We start from the raw sequence: 15160 nt of genomic DNA, 5'->3' as shown, positions 1-15160 counted from the left end.
TATAATTCTTGCATACACACTAGCTTTAAATGCAAAACCTTTTTTCTTCTTTTCTTCTTTTCTTCTTTTCTTCTTTTCTTCTTTTCTTCTTTTCTTCTTTTCTTCTTTTCTTCTTTGTGGAAAGATGCTTGCAGGATTTTTTGTAGGAAAAATGCTTGCAGTTAACCCATTCTCAGAGGGACTCCTGCATGTGCTTTTTTCTGGCTTTGAGCCTCAATGTGAAAACCATCCAGACCTCTTCTAAATACAAGAAATATTTGTAGCTACAGTTTATGGTTTAAAATGAACCATAAATTACCACCCAGTTGGATTTACTAGAGCTGATTTGGGTTTGTGTGATTCACACTCGCTATTTTTCTTGCTGCACTGTTTCTCGAGGTGTATGGACTGCAGTTTCTGGAAGGCTGTGCACGGATCTGAAAGGCCCAAGTCCAACAAGGCCAAAGACTGGAAGAGCTTAGCACAAGGTGCCTTTATTTCCACAGCCTGTTAGACCTGAGCATCCTTGCTGCTGGCCACGCCACAGAGTGGGTTAGCTGCTGCCAGCTGGTGTCCTGGTCTGCCTCCTTCCTGCCGTGTCCTCAGCTCCACGTCCCTTGGGAGTGCGATGGGTGGGCAGCAAAGGCTCTTTCCCTGGCAGATCAGAGCGTGGCTCAGTTGGTGTAGTCCTACGTGGTGGCTGTCCCACGGGGTTCCTCACTTCAGGAGAGCCTGCAGTGGCACGCCCTCGGGAGTGCTGGCTTCTGGTGGCACTTTCACTCTGGAATTAAAAAAATTCACTTCTGGGCTGCTGGACAGAAAAGCGGGAAGGCCAACAGGCCCACTGGATTGTCCCTCCTTCCCCTGCCACCCACAGACGGGGAACTGCAGGCAGCAGAGCGGGATGTCCCCTCTCCTGGTCAGAATCCACGTGCAGGGCAGGAGGGAGGTGACTCACTGTGGCTTCTCCACGTCCTCGATGCCCTCGGGAAGGCGCACGTTGAGCGTCTCCGGGAGCAGGAAGGCCACGGCGCCGCTGCACACCGCCACAGCGCAGTAGGTCACCTCGGGCAGGGACCGCCACACCTCGTCCAGCAGGAACACCAGCGGGGCCAGGGCCCCTCCCAGGCGTGCCATGAAGGAGGTGTACCCCATCCCGTTCTGCCTGGAAAGGTGCAGAGCACCACGGCAAAGAGAGGGCTACTTGTGTCATGTCAGACCTCTGCCCTTTGCCCCGTGATTTTCTCTAAGCGCTGAGGCTTTACCCCCCTGGCTTTTCCCTCTGCCATTTTTTTCTTTTCTTTCTTCATATCTTCCTAAAATCATCATCTATCTCAGAGATCAGCTGTAGATCCTGTGAGGAACAGATTTATGTCTATTGTGAGAAAGAAGCTGCAGTTCCACACAAAGAATACCTGCTCTAAAGCTGTTTCCACTTTAAATGTGGAAAACCCTGAGGGCATTTTCTAATAGTAAGATTAGTGAGTCTTCCAACCTGCTTAGGGCACATCCAAGGTCCTCCTTCTCCCAGCTACTTCTAGGCAGGTGGCATACACTAGAAATACCTGTGAGAAATTTTTGGTCCAAGGAAGGAGCCCTTGGAGAGGAGACCAGAAATAAGACCCAATTTTGAAGGGATGGATGGCATTTCACACTGATGACAAGGATCCCAGGAGCTGCTTATGCATATACAGAACAAATACTGCAGAAGGAACCAACAATTTTGTCTTTGCCAATGTCTTTGAGCATGAAAGATACAAACTGATCTGGGATAAGAAGTAGCAGATCAGTGTGACCGCTTTGGTTTAAATGTGGATCTTTCCCCACAGGCAACAGACCTTTGAAAGCTGAAGGACTAAATGGCAGAGGAGGGTACTCTGGGCAGGAAGGGACAGGAGTGAAGAAGCCCACAAGGCCTGCTGTGATTCATGAGGTTTTTTTCAGACTTCCACAAAGAAATCAGCGAGGTGATGCCCTCCACCAGACTTAGCAATATCCCCACCTATGCAAATGCCAAATCTGGTGTTCTGTTACCATTCCCCAGGTATGTCAAATAAGCTCTGTTTTTCCTCCTGAAAGGCTGGTTAATGCCTGGTTTAATATCATCCGATGTCCAAAAGACTCTCAAACATGTGGTAGTATGTGTCCCTTGTAAAACTTGATATTTCAAGTTATTATTTTCAGGTGCTTTTAACAGTTCCTGACAGATTATAACAGGGAACAAAGATATTACTAAGCATAGGTGCTTTATGGAGTGCAAAGATCTTCCCACACAGAATACTCCTCACCTTTCCATTCATCTTCCTGTCAGCACAACCCAGGTGAAAAAATGGGTGGCTTTCTGCCTCTCTCTTGTGAGTATATGAAATCCCTAGGACCTGCTAGTTCCAGAGGCAAGGGGGCAGTGCTGCAGAGTAGTCACCAGCACATCCTGCTTGCTGATGGCCACGGCCTGAGGGCAGCACCCCAGCCAGGCCCTGGGGGTGTGCTCAGGTGGGTGTTATCTCTTACCTACCTCAGAATGGTGGGGTAGAGCTCTGAGGTGTACAGGAAGACGGTGGTGAAGGCAGCTTCTGAGAAACCCTTGCCCATAATGGCCACTACTGAACGCAGGGAGGAGAAGGCTAGGGGAAAGAAAAGGCATTTATGGCAGTGAGCTGCCTCCAGGAAGGAACTTCCAGGTATAAGAAGGGAGGAGGTTCAGTGCTCCCACACACAAAACAGGGAAATTCATAGCCCTGGAGCTGCTGTCTCCAAAGGCTGGATCTGCAGGTTTAGTAAATATTAGCCCAAGTGGGAGCTGAACTGATGACAGGGTAGGTCCTGACAGTTCCCATTGGACAAAGTCTAAAATTAAGATAGGCACTGTGCCTTGCCATTGCTGGACTCTTTAGCAGTCACTCGACAGTGACTGGAAACCATCTGCTGTGACCAGATACTAGGGTTAGCCCACATGAGTGACCTTGTCTAAAACTTTATAATAAATACTTTATAACACAAACTTTTTTCTTCTTAGACCCTGATCACGTGTGTGTATGTCCTGTAGGTCCTAACAATAACATCTCATGGACACTCTTAAGGTGGAGACTTCTCAACAAAGAATTGCCTGTGGACAAATCCGTGGCTCTCCTCCAGCATAAGGTGGAGGACTTCTCAACAAAGAATTGCCTGTGGACAAATCCATGGCTCTCTCCTGCACAACATGGACTCCCTTCCCCTTTAGCAAATAGAGCAGAAGAGCCTCTCACGCTTGGGAATGACGATGTTGGCTCCTATGCAGACTCCGGCCAGGATGAGTGTCCACGCCTGGCTCTGCCGCCGGCCAATTCGGTTCACCAGCACGTACATGACCATCTTGGCTGGAATCTCAATGACGCCGAAGACAAACTGGGAGAGGTAGATGCTGAGCCCAAAGCCAGTCAGGCTCATGCTCATGCCGTAATAAGAGAAGGCAACACCAAACCTGCAAGGAGCGGGTGGAGATGGGACCGAGGGAAATCCCTCTGGGAACTGCAGGATGAATTCCTCCCCCTGCCCCTCGTGAAGTGAAATCGCTTACCACACCACACCAGAGCACAGAGAGATCTTCCTCAGGACTGGGGTCCTGAACAAGCTGATGTAGGAGTAATTCCCTCCCATGTTTTTGTCTGTTGCCATCCTTGTGAGGGCCTGGCAGAGATGGAAAGAAAGAAATAGCTCAGCTGCTCTACTGTTAGGATGCAGACATGAAACCCCAGACAGGATGGGGACTTTGCCCTTCCCAGCTTCAGATCCACCTTGGATTTCCCATACATTCCCTTTGCAGAACCATTCTCTGAGCATACATTTTCAGAGTCATGTCTTCCTACAACTTTACAGATTGTCTGCTATTTTAGACCTCTTTTTCTTCTCATGGTTTCTTCTTCCCTCTCACCTACATGCCCCATGTAGCAGAGAGGTCTGTAGAGAAATGGCAGATGGAAAAGTCAGCGTTGGCCAGTTCCACCCTCTTCCCCATGTGGCTGCCTGCTGTTGTATGAAAAGCTAGCAGTGAGCTTCGTGCTTTTTTCTTAGGAGTGCATTCACTCCTAAGAGTAATTATTTATCCATCTACTTATATAAATACAGAATACCTAAAAAGTCAGGCACTGAGAGAAGTTGTTCTTCACTGCCTGTGAAGAAGAAGAGACTCCTTGTCCAAAAAGCTTTTTGGCAATTTATTGAGGAGTAAGTACCAGCAGAGTTAATAAGTTCTGTTTACTCCAGTGTCCAGTCCACTGAGGCCTCTTGCCATGGCAAGAACGAGTGGAAAGACACTCCACCTAATGGATGGGATTTCTGGCCTTATGGGAGCTGAGCTGGTGCTTTGTCTTTAGGAGTGAATTTCTGCTTTCTAGAGGAAAATTCCCACAGACCACACTGCAGGCTGAGCATTGCCCCGGGTATCAAACAGAAGTAAAACATAGGGAGACAAAGTGGGAAAACAAGAACGTGTGTCTGGATCTCCAGTTCCTTACCTCTGGTGAGACAGCAAAGTCTTTCCTTCCATTCATTCTTGCACATCTGAGCAGGTGCCTGTGGGCTTGCTTCACTTTGCCCTTGGCTATGAGCCACCGGGCAGACTCTGGGACCCACCTGCAGGTGCAAGGAGAGGAGACTGTTCCTCTTGGAGCTGCCTGCTTTCCACCCCATATCCATGGCTCTGGCATCTTCTCCATGAGACTTCCACCTAAATATAACAACTGTGGTGCATGGGAAGAGCAGTGGGGCACCCTTTTGACAGGTACATGCTCTTCTACCCCTAAAGGCTGAGCTGGCTGAAGTTTCAAACTCTTACCAATTAAAACTGGCCCCAGGGAGTTTTTATTTACATATTTGTGCTTCCTGGGACTCTTTAAACTTTGAAATTGTCAGCTATTAAAAACCACAATGTAGAAAGGATTCAGTGAGCTCTATACATACTTTGTTAGTTGCTAAAATGATTTGGTTTTCACAATAATCAAAGCCTTCTGCATACTGGAATCTCCCACTAGAATGGTCCGAGACCAGATCCCTGCAATCCAAGGTTTGTGATTCATGTGCCCTAAATCAGATTACAGTAAAACTAATGAGCAACTGTTGTCACTATTCAAGCAGGAATTGAAAATGATGTGTAGAGGAAAAATATTTGGAGAGTTGCTCTTGTTGAAAGTTTTCATCTCCTTCCGACAAGCTTACAACCTTGGGAAATATAAAGAAGGAAAGATGGCATTTTGCACTCATTGCCACTGTCTCTAGAGAGTCATACCATGTCTTTTGGTTGTCTAATGTCTCCACTGAGTTCTGACATTGTGTCAATAATATCCACAGAGTGCTAAATTAGATTTTAATTCCATACTTCAGAGACTTTCAGTTTTCTGCAATCACTGACCTTATGGGTGCTTGAAGACTAGAGTATAATTTGTTGGAGAACTAATCTCCATAAAAGATAGTAACATAAGAAGAAAAATCAAACAGTTATGATGAAAAGGGGGGTTCCAAATGCTTCTGTGAATTTCAGCACTTCCAAGGACTCAGTTTTTTATCGCTGGTTGTCCTAGAAAGAGAGCAAAACAACTTGAACTAAAAAGTCAGCAGGACACATATTTTAGTTGTGTTGGACTTGATCAGTGAAATACCAGAAGCTGCTCTTTAGACTGCCAGTGAATCAACTCTGTGTTCTAATTTGTATTACTGCATGGGGAATAATAAAATAAAATAAAAAAAAAAGATGGAAAAATTAAAGTTGCTTTGATTAAATGAACCATTTTAAGGCTCAGGAGATGTCAGGTATTCTTAAATAAGGCTACAGGGGGGGAAATTGCCCATAGAAAGCAGATGTATTTGGCCCATCAGGATGGTTGCACACCTGAGAAAAGCCTTGGAAAGTGCAGAGATAGATGAACTTGACCTAGCCTGGAGGTGTCAGTGGCTTTCATGGAAAATTTGGTATCCTTCCCAGTGAGGTGGGGACAGAGAATGGATAAATGTTTAATCTTGAGTTTACTAAGGATTAAAGCCTGGATCTGGTTGAGTGTTCCTTTATTGGAATATCTTTTCTTTACTCTGAGCCACATCTGACAGAGCTGGCAGCACCAAATCCTGCTTCCACTGTCATCCTCATGCCTCAGCCTCATTCCTGCCTCCTCCTTGTCCCCACAACTGTGACGTAACCTTGCCTCCTGGCCTTGCTGGAGAGACAAACCCTAGGTCACTCCAGTTTTCCAGAGCTGCCACACTTGGGCAATCCAGCTGCAGGACACAGATGAGTCCTGCTCGTCCTGAGGCTGCTGAGTGACTCCTAGGATCCGCAGAGGAGGAAAATCCCAGTGTGCTTCCTGCCTGGTGGCTGCACTCACCACAGGCAGACGATGCTCAGGAGACAAGGTGCTGTCACGGCCACCAGCAGCCAGTGCCATTCCCGCACCAGGTACGCTGCCAGGGCCAGCAGCATGTTCCCAATGCTCCAGAAGATGCTGCTCAGGATCCCGGTGAAGGTGCGGTGCCGGACGTCCACCCACTCCATCCCTGGAAGAGGGAGGCAGCATCCAGCTGGGACATGCAGGACTTCTCCAGCAAGAGAGGATCTGCAGGGCTTTTTAACAAGGGCAAAGCAAGGGAACATCCCTGCTCTGCTCCTTCACAAAGTTCCACTGTTTGGCTGGTATTTGGAACATTTAAAATATTCAGCCACAGTACTTAGGCTGTTGCAAAGCTGTCAGTCACTAAAATAAGACTTCAGGAAAAGAAATACTGGACATGTGTTAAGGAACAGTGCTAAAACCACTCTTGGTGATATTTTTTTTATCCCATTCAATCGCATTGGTCTTCTTCGTCAACCAGATTTTTTTTCCCTTAACCATCTTTCCTGCACAGTTTCCCACTTCTCTGCCCACTCATTATTTCAGATTAAAGAAATAGATTGAGAAGAATGGTTGTTCACGTGGAGCCCACCCAGAGCAGACAGCAGCAAAAGTGTAAAGCCAGCTGGGGGTGTCCTTGTCTGTGTGTGTGAACTAAAAGCCAGTTTTCCTCTGAAGATCTGGACATCTTGCTACAACCCCTAACAATCAGAAATGCCCCTCCCAAGCTCTACTATGACTTGCAGGAATCAACCTTTATAGCAATAAACAAACACAGCAGGCCTTGGGATTTGTCAGGTCTTGTGTGGGCTTTTCCAGTACTGAAGCTATTATAGCTTGATTTTGACTGGATCTGCAAAAATCCTGGAAATTTCTGCTGCAACTCTTAATTGTTCTTGGGTACAGTACTTTTTGCCCAGTATGTCCCAACTGTATCTACAAAATTATCCAGTTTTTTACTGTATATCCTGAAATCTGGAGCTTGTTTTTATTATGCAATTACCTAAATTCTTCAGCTTCAGTTTTGCCTAGCTCTGTGTGATTTTTTAAAAATTCTTTTGGTAGTTCTTCTCATTGTAAAATACAGATTGGCAGCTTAGGAAAACGGTGAGCAAACTCGAAACTGGGGAAGTAGAAACACCCTGTAAATGTCACACCATCCTCTCATGCTGAGGACAGGGAAATGCTGCTGAATTGTCCTGACAGTGTGTGCTTGAAAGGTGAGAACTTTGTACGAGGAAAGGGGCAGAGACTTCGGAGTATGGCTTCGACTGTGATGATACTTGACAGGAATTGGGTAGCTTGTTGCAACAGAAGTACTAACAAGTGGTTGCTGTATTCTGAGTAGACTGTTAAATATTAATTAGACTGACAGCAAATTGTAATTCTGGGATCCTTGCAAGAGGGAAATTGCGCTCGCAGCGATTTCCAGACCGCTGTTCCTACCAAGTCTGCCCTGCCTGGCGGAGAAATCCCTTCCCACCCACTGTCTGCCGGGAGCCCCCCTGACAGCCACAGCCCCCCACACTCACCCAAAGGCAGGACAATCAGGGAGAGGCCGCTCAGGGCCACCCCGGTGAGGGTGCGTGTGACAGCCAGCATGGTGTAGGACACGGAGGCGGCGCTCAGCATCCCGAGAGCCAGGGAGCACACCAGGGACAGCTGCAGCATGGTCTTCCTTCCGAACCTGCCACGAGCACAGCCTGGGTTACAGTGGCTGGAAACCTGTCATGGGAGCAGGGTTTGAAATGGGCAAACCAGAGATTTTAAATGAAAATGAAAGGATGCAGTGTCCTGGAGAGGAGGAAATGGCTCTGGATCAAGCTGGTGCCACAGTGGTGCAATCCCGTGCAGAGCCCAGCCATAAACATTGGGAGTCTCCAGTGGAACGACCAGCGCTGCTCAGAACAACAAATCTGGCTCTCCTGGCCAACACCACCACCAAAAGCTGTGATGCCAGCTTGAAATCCCATGTTCCTGTCACACCCAGCTCCCTCCAGTGTCCATTTCCTTCTCCCATGGCTTACTCAGGACTGGCCACTGCCACCACTCTCAAGGAGGAGACAGAGCCATGACACTTTCACCCTGCTCCTTGGAAGGAAAATGAAGGAATCCAATTGTCTGCCCACATGTGCAAACAGCCCTGAAATCCTAAGGGGTTTCTGAGGAATCTGCCAGGATGTTGTTGTTCCCCTGGGGTTTCCTTACCCCATTGTCCAGAGTCCTGTGTGGAGAGTGTGGAGAAATACAAAACATCAAATGCACACAAATTCAATATGAATGTATAAACACACACACTCTTTCACAGACAGAGAAATATGTCTGCACGTATTTCTACACAACCTATGAAAATCTAAAAATCAAAATGGAGCATAAGGCATCGGCTCCTGATGAACATCAGCACTGCATGTTAGGAAAGCTTAGGCTCAAGCAGCAATAAGAGATTAAGCCTGCCTGCAGGTGATGTTCAGTCCACAAGGGCTGAAATCCTGCTCTGATCCTGGCATTAGAGCTCTCCCAGTGACCCCCTGGGAATGGTGGCAGCAGCAATGATCATTCCAGGGGGAAAAGTGGCATGCCAGGACATGATGCCACAGTAACATTCCCAAAAATAATAAAAAATTACTTCATTCACCAGCTGATAAATTAATCTACTGGCAAAACCCCCCAACCTGTGGCTTGGGTACAGGGAGTCTGCTGGATCTACTTGAAATTTAAGCTGGGACCATTTGTAAAAGACATTGTGATGCCCCTGGGTCAGAACAAGAAGCACCCAGGAACCCCCCAGAGCTGGATCCAGTTTCCAATGGGCAACTGCCCAAGAAAGAAGATGCATTTTGTAAATGAAGATTTTCTTTGAAAATACAGTAAGGAGGGTATAAAGCCGTAATTTTCCCTGCAGGAGTCAAGGCAGCTATTTAAGGAACCATTACTGGACTCTCAGCAAATGCACATAACTTGCTAGGAAAACCAGGAGTGAGCTGCCAGGATAGAACTGCAGGATATAGGGAGGCTGCTAGAAATCATGCCATTAAAATTGTCTTCAAAAGAGAGTGGTAGGAAAGCACAACTTCTGAAAGATTGTAGAAAATACAATTAAAGGAGCAGACTGCAGAAGCATAAAAATTAATAAAAAAGCCATTTTCATAAAAAAACCCCAATCTGGAAGTCTGCCAAAGCATTATTGAACCAATTTAGTGCAAGGACAAGGAACAAAAGGAGTCTTTGCAAAAGAGCAGACAATAACAGAAACAATATATATGTGTTTTTACATACATTTGTTCACAGTGAAGGTTTTTGGAGGGTTTACCTGGGTAGAATTTGTCAGTAGAGTAGTTCTCAAATCCAAATATCTGTAATGGCTTAGAAAAAACCTGAGCCTGAACAGCAGAAAAATGCCAGATGATTTTCCCCCTGGAGCACCAGAGATGAAATCTCTGCCTCACTGTTAGCACAAAGAAGTGGGATCTCATCTCTGTCAGAGAAAAGGAAGGTTGCTAATGGGAGATTGACTTTAAAGAGGTGACAGGGGAGATGTGGGGGGTGACATCTGAGGTTTAACCTAAAGATCCTTAATTTTCCTCTTGCTTCCCTAACCACTACTCATTGCTGTGTGGATGTTTGCCCAGAGCAAAACTCTGTTTAGCTGTGTAATGCCAAAATCTTCCTGCTGAGTAGCTGTGGTCAGCCCAGAGCCTCCATTTTAAATGAGAGGTTTAAATTGTTTCTCTATTTTAGATTAATCTGCCCTGAGATTCTGTCTTCTGGGTCTCTCATCCAGTCACAGAGTCCTTTAGCTCCTGCAAAGTCTCCACCCTCCGACCTCATCTCGGCCAGACTCAGCATCCCCTCCCCACTTGCTCCCTTCCCAGATTATTTATAAATGCACTGAAAAGCACAACAATCCAAGCACAGGCTGCTCCCTTGTCATAATGGGGCACTTGCATCTCCTCTCTTCTTCCTGGCTTTTACTTATTTAGTCATGCTGAGACCTTCCTTCTTGCCCTGGGGCCGCTTAGTTTCTGAAGGAGCGTTTGGTAAGGAGGCTGAGATGGTGTCTCCTCTGCTGACATGCCTGTTGATCCATGCAAAGAAATCCTGTACATTTGTAAGGCTTGGATCTTTTGGGAAAACCCAGCTGATTCTTCACTGCTGTGCCCTACCTCCCCCTGGGGCTCTGGCTCCACCTTCCACAGGAGTTTCTGCCAGTTTGCCTGGTGCACACCGAGGTCAGGCTGCCTGGCACTCCTGAGATCTTATTTGGAGACCAGTTAAAAGCTTTTCTACCCCCAAGATGCTGCAGGGCTCCAGGACAATGTCTCCTTACTCCTGGCATTTAACTGGCATTCCTCTGGTGTATTTCTCTCTGCCTTCTTCTGTCAGCTTATTTCAAAGCTCCAGCTCCAGCACCTGCCTCTACACATTCTCCCACTGTGAGCACAGACTCATTTATGTCTCACACTACAGTTTTTATTTCCAGATGCTCCTTTTATGCCTTGATCCTCTGCTGGCTCTTCCCCCTCACAATCCATTTGTGAAACAAATTGCTTTTCATTTTGTGCTACCTTGTGTTATCTTCTTTTCTGCCATATTTTGTCCTGCTCCTTTTCTCAATTCTGAATTTCTCTCTCTCCAGCTGTGCTATGAAACTATTGTAGATACAAAGCCAAGGCACACAGCTTGAAAATCATGCAGGTGTCTCGGGTCCTTGTACAAGCATAGCCATGTACCCCTGGGTAAAGTTATGGATGTAAAAATTCCCATCTGCAGCACTAAAGTCTCTGGGTCCTTCACACTTCAGGTTCCCCTCTGCAGTGATTTTGCAGTTTGCTGTACTCTAATTCCTCCCAGAGGAAGGAAATCAGGAAGCAGTTTCCCAATAATGAATAATGTACAGGGAACAGCACATCCCCACTGTGTGTCTGGACTCGCTGTCCTCTGATGGGTTTCCTGGTTTTGCTGTTTGCAAAAGTGTTTATTTTCTTATCTGATGCCCTTTCTAGATTATTACTTGGATTAATTTTGCAGGTTTATATTGCCACATCCCAACATTTAACCAGACAGAGCAGATTTGCTTCTGTTTTCTTCATTGCTTCACGTATTTCTTAAGGAATAAATACCTCCCTGATTGTAAAGAATCTCCTTTACCCCAATTCTCTAGGAATGACAGAGTCAGATTTTGCTTGCTGGAGTCTCTTTTGAGCTATGGCAAGCATTTGCCCCTCCCTTGGGTATTATTAGCCAATTTGTGTATAATCTGCAAGGAGTTAACTATTTTAGCCTTTTTATTCAGCTTTGTATCAATCAGCTTACTCCATGTTTAGACTGAAACTGATCTTGCAGACTAGAATTTTTTTTTTTTGGTTTGTTTTTTTATTGCTCCTGCAGCAATTCTGACCACAGTCAGCAGTGCACCTGACTCCTAACCAAGGCCAGAGCTGCCTCTCTGATCCGGGAAGCATTTACTGGCTCACTGGTCCAGGAAGCTTTCACTCCCTGCATGCCTTCCCAGTGTGGCTTGAATCCAATTTCTGGGAGGCTGGATCTCCCTTTGCAATTGCCTTTTCTCCTTTCCCCGCCCCTCTGATTGCCTGTTGAAGGTCCCATGTGTGAGGAATTCCTTCTGTGGAGCTGAGGCCCCGGAGGAGCAGCTGGGAGGGCTCAGACCTGTCGGAGAGGTACCCGAACACCATGGCCCCCATCGTGACGCCGATGAAGAAGAAGGTTGCTGTTGCCTGGTTCAGCCCACGCTGCTCACACACGAGGTCCCACTGAAACACAAGGCCAAAATGACACTTAGTGCCCAGCTCAGTCCCTGCTGCCTTCTCATGCTCCTTCATTCCGGTGGTCAGACATTGCATCTTGCAGTTTGTACCTGCTGAGTGTGGTGGATGGGTGGGTGGAATCCTGCACTAAACTGCACATCAGACAGTGCCAGGGGCCTGGGAAATGGAAAGCTGCATCTTACAAAAGTCCCAGTTATCCATTCCCACTCAGACAGCCTCTCTAAGAACACTTCACAGAATCACAGAACTGTAGAAGATGCTGAGCTGGAAGGGACCCATCAGGGTCATCGAGTCCAACTCCTGGCCCTGCACAGGACACTCCAAAAGTCACCCCAAGTGCCTGAGATTGTTGTCCAAATGCTTCTGGAGCTCTGTCAGGCTGGTGCCGTGACCACTGCGCTGGGGAGCCTGTTCCAGTGCCCAACCACCCTCTGGGGGAAAAACTTTTCTCTGCTATCCAAACTAAACCTCCCCTGACTCAACTTCAGCCCATTCCCATGAGTCCTGTCACTGGTCATCACAGAGAAAAGATCAGTGTCTGCCCCTCCACTTCCCCTTGTAGGGATGTTGAAGACCCCAGTGAAGTCTCCCCTCAGTCTCCTCCAGGCTGGACAGACCAAGTGACCTCAGCCACTCCTCATGTGCCTTCCTCTCCAGACCCTTCACCATCCTCGTGGCTTTCCTTTGAATGCTCTCCAATAGCTGAATGTCTCTTTTATATTGTGGTGCCCAGAACTGCCCCCAGCACTCGAGGTGAGGCTGCCCCAGTGCAGAGCAGAGGGGACAATCCCCTCCTTTGACTGGTCGGTGATGCTGTGCCTGATGCACCCCAGGACAGGGCTGGGCATCAGAAAACTTTCCTGGGTACCACACACGGAGAGTTCCCCACTTTCTTCTCCTGACCTCTGCAAGACCTGCCCAGGTGCAAGTGTCTCCCCCAGCTCCCTCCTTTGTGCCCTGAGACTGCCCTGGTGAGCTGGGATTGTCAGGGTGTCCCAGTGCAGTGAGCTGTCCCACCCCTCAGTGAGCACTGGGGAATGTTGTGATGATAACCAGTTGCTCTTGCCCTAACCAGTTTCCTTGGAAGTTGTCTGTGGAGGGAAGAAGGAGGGCAGAGGGGAAGTAAGGTCAAATACTTGCTCTTAATACTAACCTACTGATTTCTTACTGAGGAGTTGGTTTGGACATTCATCCTAATCAAGTTAAAGAACATAATTTTACTTTCTTGGAAGTGCAAATATCACAAATCTCTACAGAATGCTGCGGCAAAGCCGCAGAGTTCATTTTCTCTGTGTGCAAATGTGACAAAATTTAACCATCAACCCAGACTTGCAGCCTCTCTGAGGCCAGCTCGACCTCGAGCAGCCTTTCTTGCTGCAAGGGCAGAATTCCAGAGAAAGCCCCGGTCCCTTGCAGGGGTTGAGAGGCCGCTGGCCATGGGAGCAGCATCAGGAGGCTCCATGCTGCAGAGTACCTCCTTCTGCCCTCTCCCTCAGCACTGCTTCACATCTTTCTCCAGTGCAGAAACGAGGTACAGACCCAGGGCACACACAACCCTCACCCTGATGAAAGCAGGAGTGGTTGGGTGCTGGGGAGGAAGCACCAGCTCCAGGCTAAGACTTATCCCTGCTCCCACTGAGACAAACCAGCTCTATCTTTCTAACCCAACTGTGCCCCTTTTGCCTGACCAAATTTCCCCTTCCCTGGGACCTTGTGTGATTTGGACTGTTTCCCAAGGAAAGTAAAGCATTAACACCCAGAGGTATCACTGCTAGCCCTGGAAAAGTGTTTCAGAAGTGGGTGGTTAATATTTGATGGGCAGGGACCTTTTGCAGGCTCAAGGTTATGGCTGGTTACGAGCTCAGTGGAAGACCCTCAGAGAGAACATTTGATTTGGGAGACATATCGGTGGTAAGAGAAGAGAGGCAGCACAGCCCTGGGGAGAAGAGAAAGAAGGTGAAGATCAGTGAGGAGGGGTGGCCAAGGGAATAGAAGTTATAAACTGTTTGGAAAACCAAGAAAGGAAATCAAGAGCTTATGTGAAACCCTGACAGATGCAATCTTGTGCAAATGCCACACAGAGAAAATCCTATATCTGTGTCTTTCCACTGCCATATGACCCCCTCCCAAATCTCTCAATCATCTGGAAAAAATAGGATGATTATAATGAGAAATGTTAACATCAATTTAAGCAAGTTGAGATGCTCACAAAAATAATATTAATAATGTTAGTTCCTGTACCGAGCTTCAGAGAGCTTCCCCCTCCCAGGACATCTCTGAACAGGTTATGTCCACTGGTTACAATGCACAGAGTCCCCTCTCATTCTGTGCACTCAGCAAACACCTCTCCACCTTCTCCTCAAAGCACAGAGCTAATTTCAATTTTTGCTGGATCCCAGGCCAGGAATTACCTGGGTGGAGATGGTGGAGGTGAACTGTGAGTGGTCATAGACCCATCCGTGCTGGCAGTGCTGGATGATGGATTTGTTTTCTGGTTGCAGAGAAGAGTTGAGCAGCAGGTGAAACTGAGGCTGGGAGAACATCTCACAGGAGCTGAAAGTGCCATCGGGCTTCCGAGGGATGCTGATGAGCAGAACTTCCTCCATGGTGAGATTCACAAATGCCTCTTGGTGTGGAATTGCACAGTGATGAGAGGGGGTAGCAGCAAGAAAATTGTGCAGCAGGAAATGCATGGGAAGGTTGATTCTTGGGAGGCAGAGGATAGCCAAAATCAAAATCTGGAATCTGCCAAAGCCCCCAGTTTCCAGCAAGAGATCCTCAAATTTCATCTTTCCTGTGGAGTTTGCTCATTCAGAGCAGCTAGGTACCAAGGAGCAGCAACATGAGCTTGAAAAGCAGCCTCTGCTCTTGGAGCTCAGCTTCCTATGGCTTTTCATACAGCCACCTCTTTGGACTTTGAGACCTTGCTGAAAGGTGTCAAAAGTCACAGTGGCACTCTCCATTTAGGGTATAGCCAAAGAAATTATCCTGTGTGCCCACAACACATCCCTTTCAAAAAGACCCAGCACAGGGCAC

General features: G+C 47.3%; 1 protein-coding gene across 2 annotated transcripts; it reads right to left on the bottom strand.

Annotated features, from left to right (window-relative positions):
* Positions 1-696: 696 nt before the first annotated feature.
* Positions 697-14913, bottom strand: SLC22A7 (solute carrier family 22 member 7). 2 transcript variants are annotated; one of them, XM_041468134.1, is made up of 10 exons: positions 14536-14913; positions 12006-12109; positions 7871-8025; positions 6336-6504; positions 4476-4593; positions 3539-3648; positions 3228-3442; positions 2495-2603; positions 938-1144; positions 697-787 (listed from the first exon to the last, which is right to left on the bottom strand). In XM_041468134.1, exons 1-10 carry the CDS (start codon positions 14911-14913, stop codon positions 697-699), a joined length of 1656 nt encoding a protein of 551 aa, XP_041324068.1. The 2 variants fall into 2 exon arrangements, with proteins under 2 accessions (XP_041324068.1, XP_041324069.1); XM_041468135.1 differs by having other exon boundaries at positions 697-760.
* Positions 14914-15160: the final 247 nt, after the last annotated feature.

Source organism: Pyrgilauda ruficollis, unplaced genomic scaffold, assembly GCF_017590135.1.
Source record: "Pyrgilauda ruficollis isolate IOZ18807 unplaced genomic scaffold, ASM1759013v1 scaffold211, whole genome shotgun sequence".
NCBI lineage: Eukaryota > Metazoa > Chordata > Aves > Passeriformes > Passeridae > Pyrgilauda > Pyrgilauda ruficollis.
This window is presented reverse-complemented; position numbering and strand designations above follow the sequence as displayed.

What these genes read in the sequence shown, in the direction of transcription:
- SLC22A7 (XM_041468134.1), bottom strand. Translation starts at nt 14,913, where the DNA reads ATGAAATTTGAGGATCTCTTGCTGGAAACTGGGGGCTTTGGCAGATTC. An exon ending in CTGAGCATCGTCTGCCTGTG is followed by an intron (nt 4,594 to 6,335) that starts GTGAGTGCAGCC and finishes TTGCACCTGCAG; the next exon opens with GTGGGTCCCAGAGTCTGCCC. An exon ending in ACTTTGCTGTCTCACCAGAG is followed by an intron (nt 3,649 to 4,475) that starts GTAAGGAACTGG and finishes CATCTCTGCCAG; the next exon opens with GCCCTCACAAGGATGGCAAC.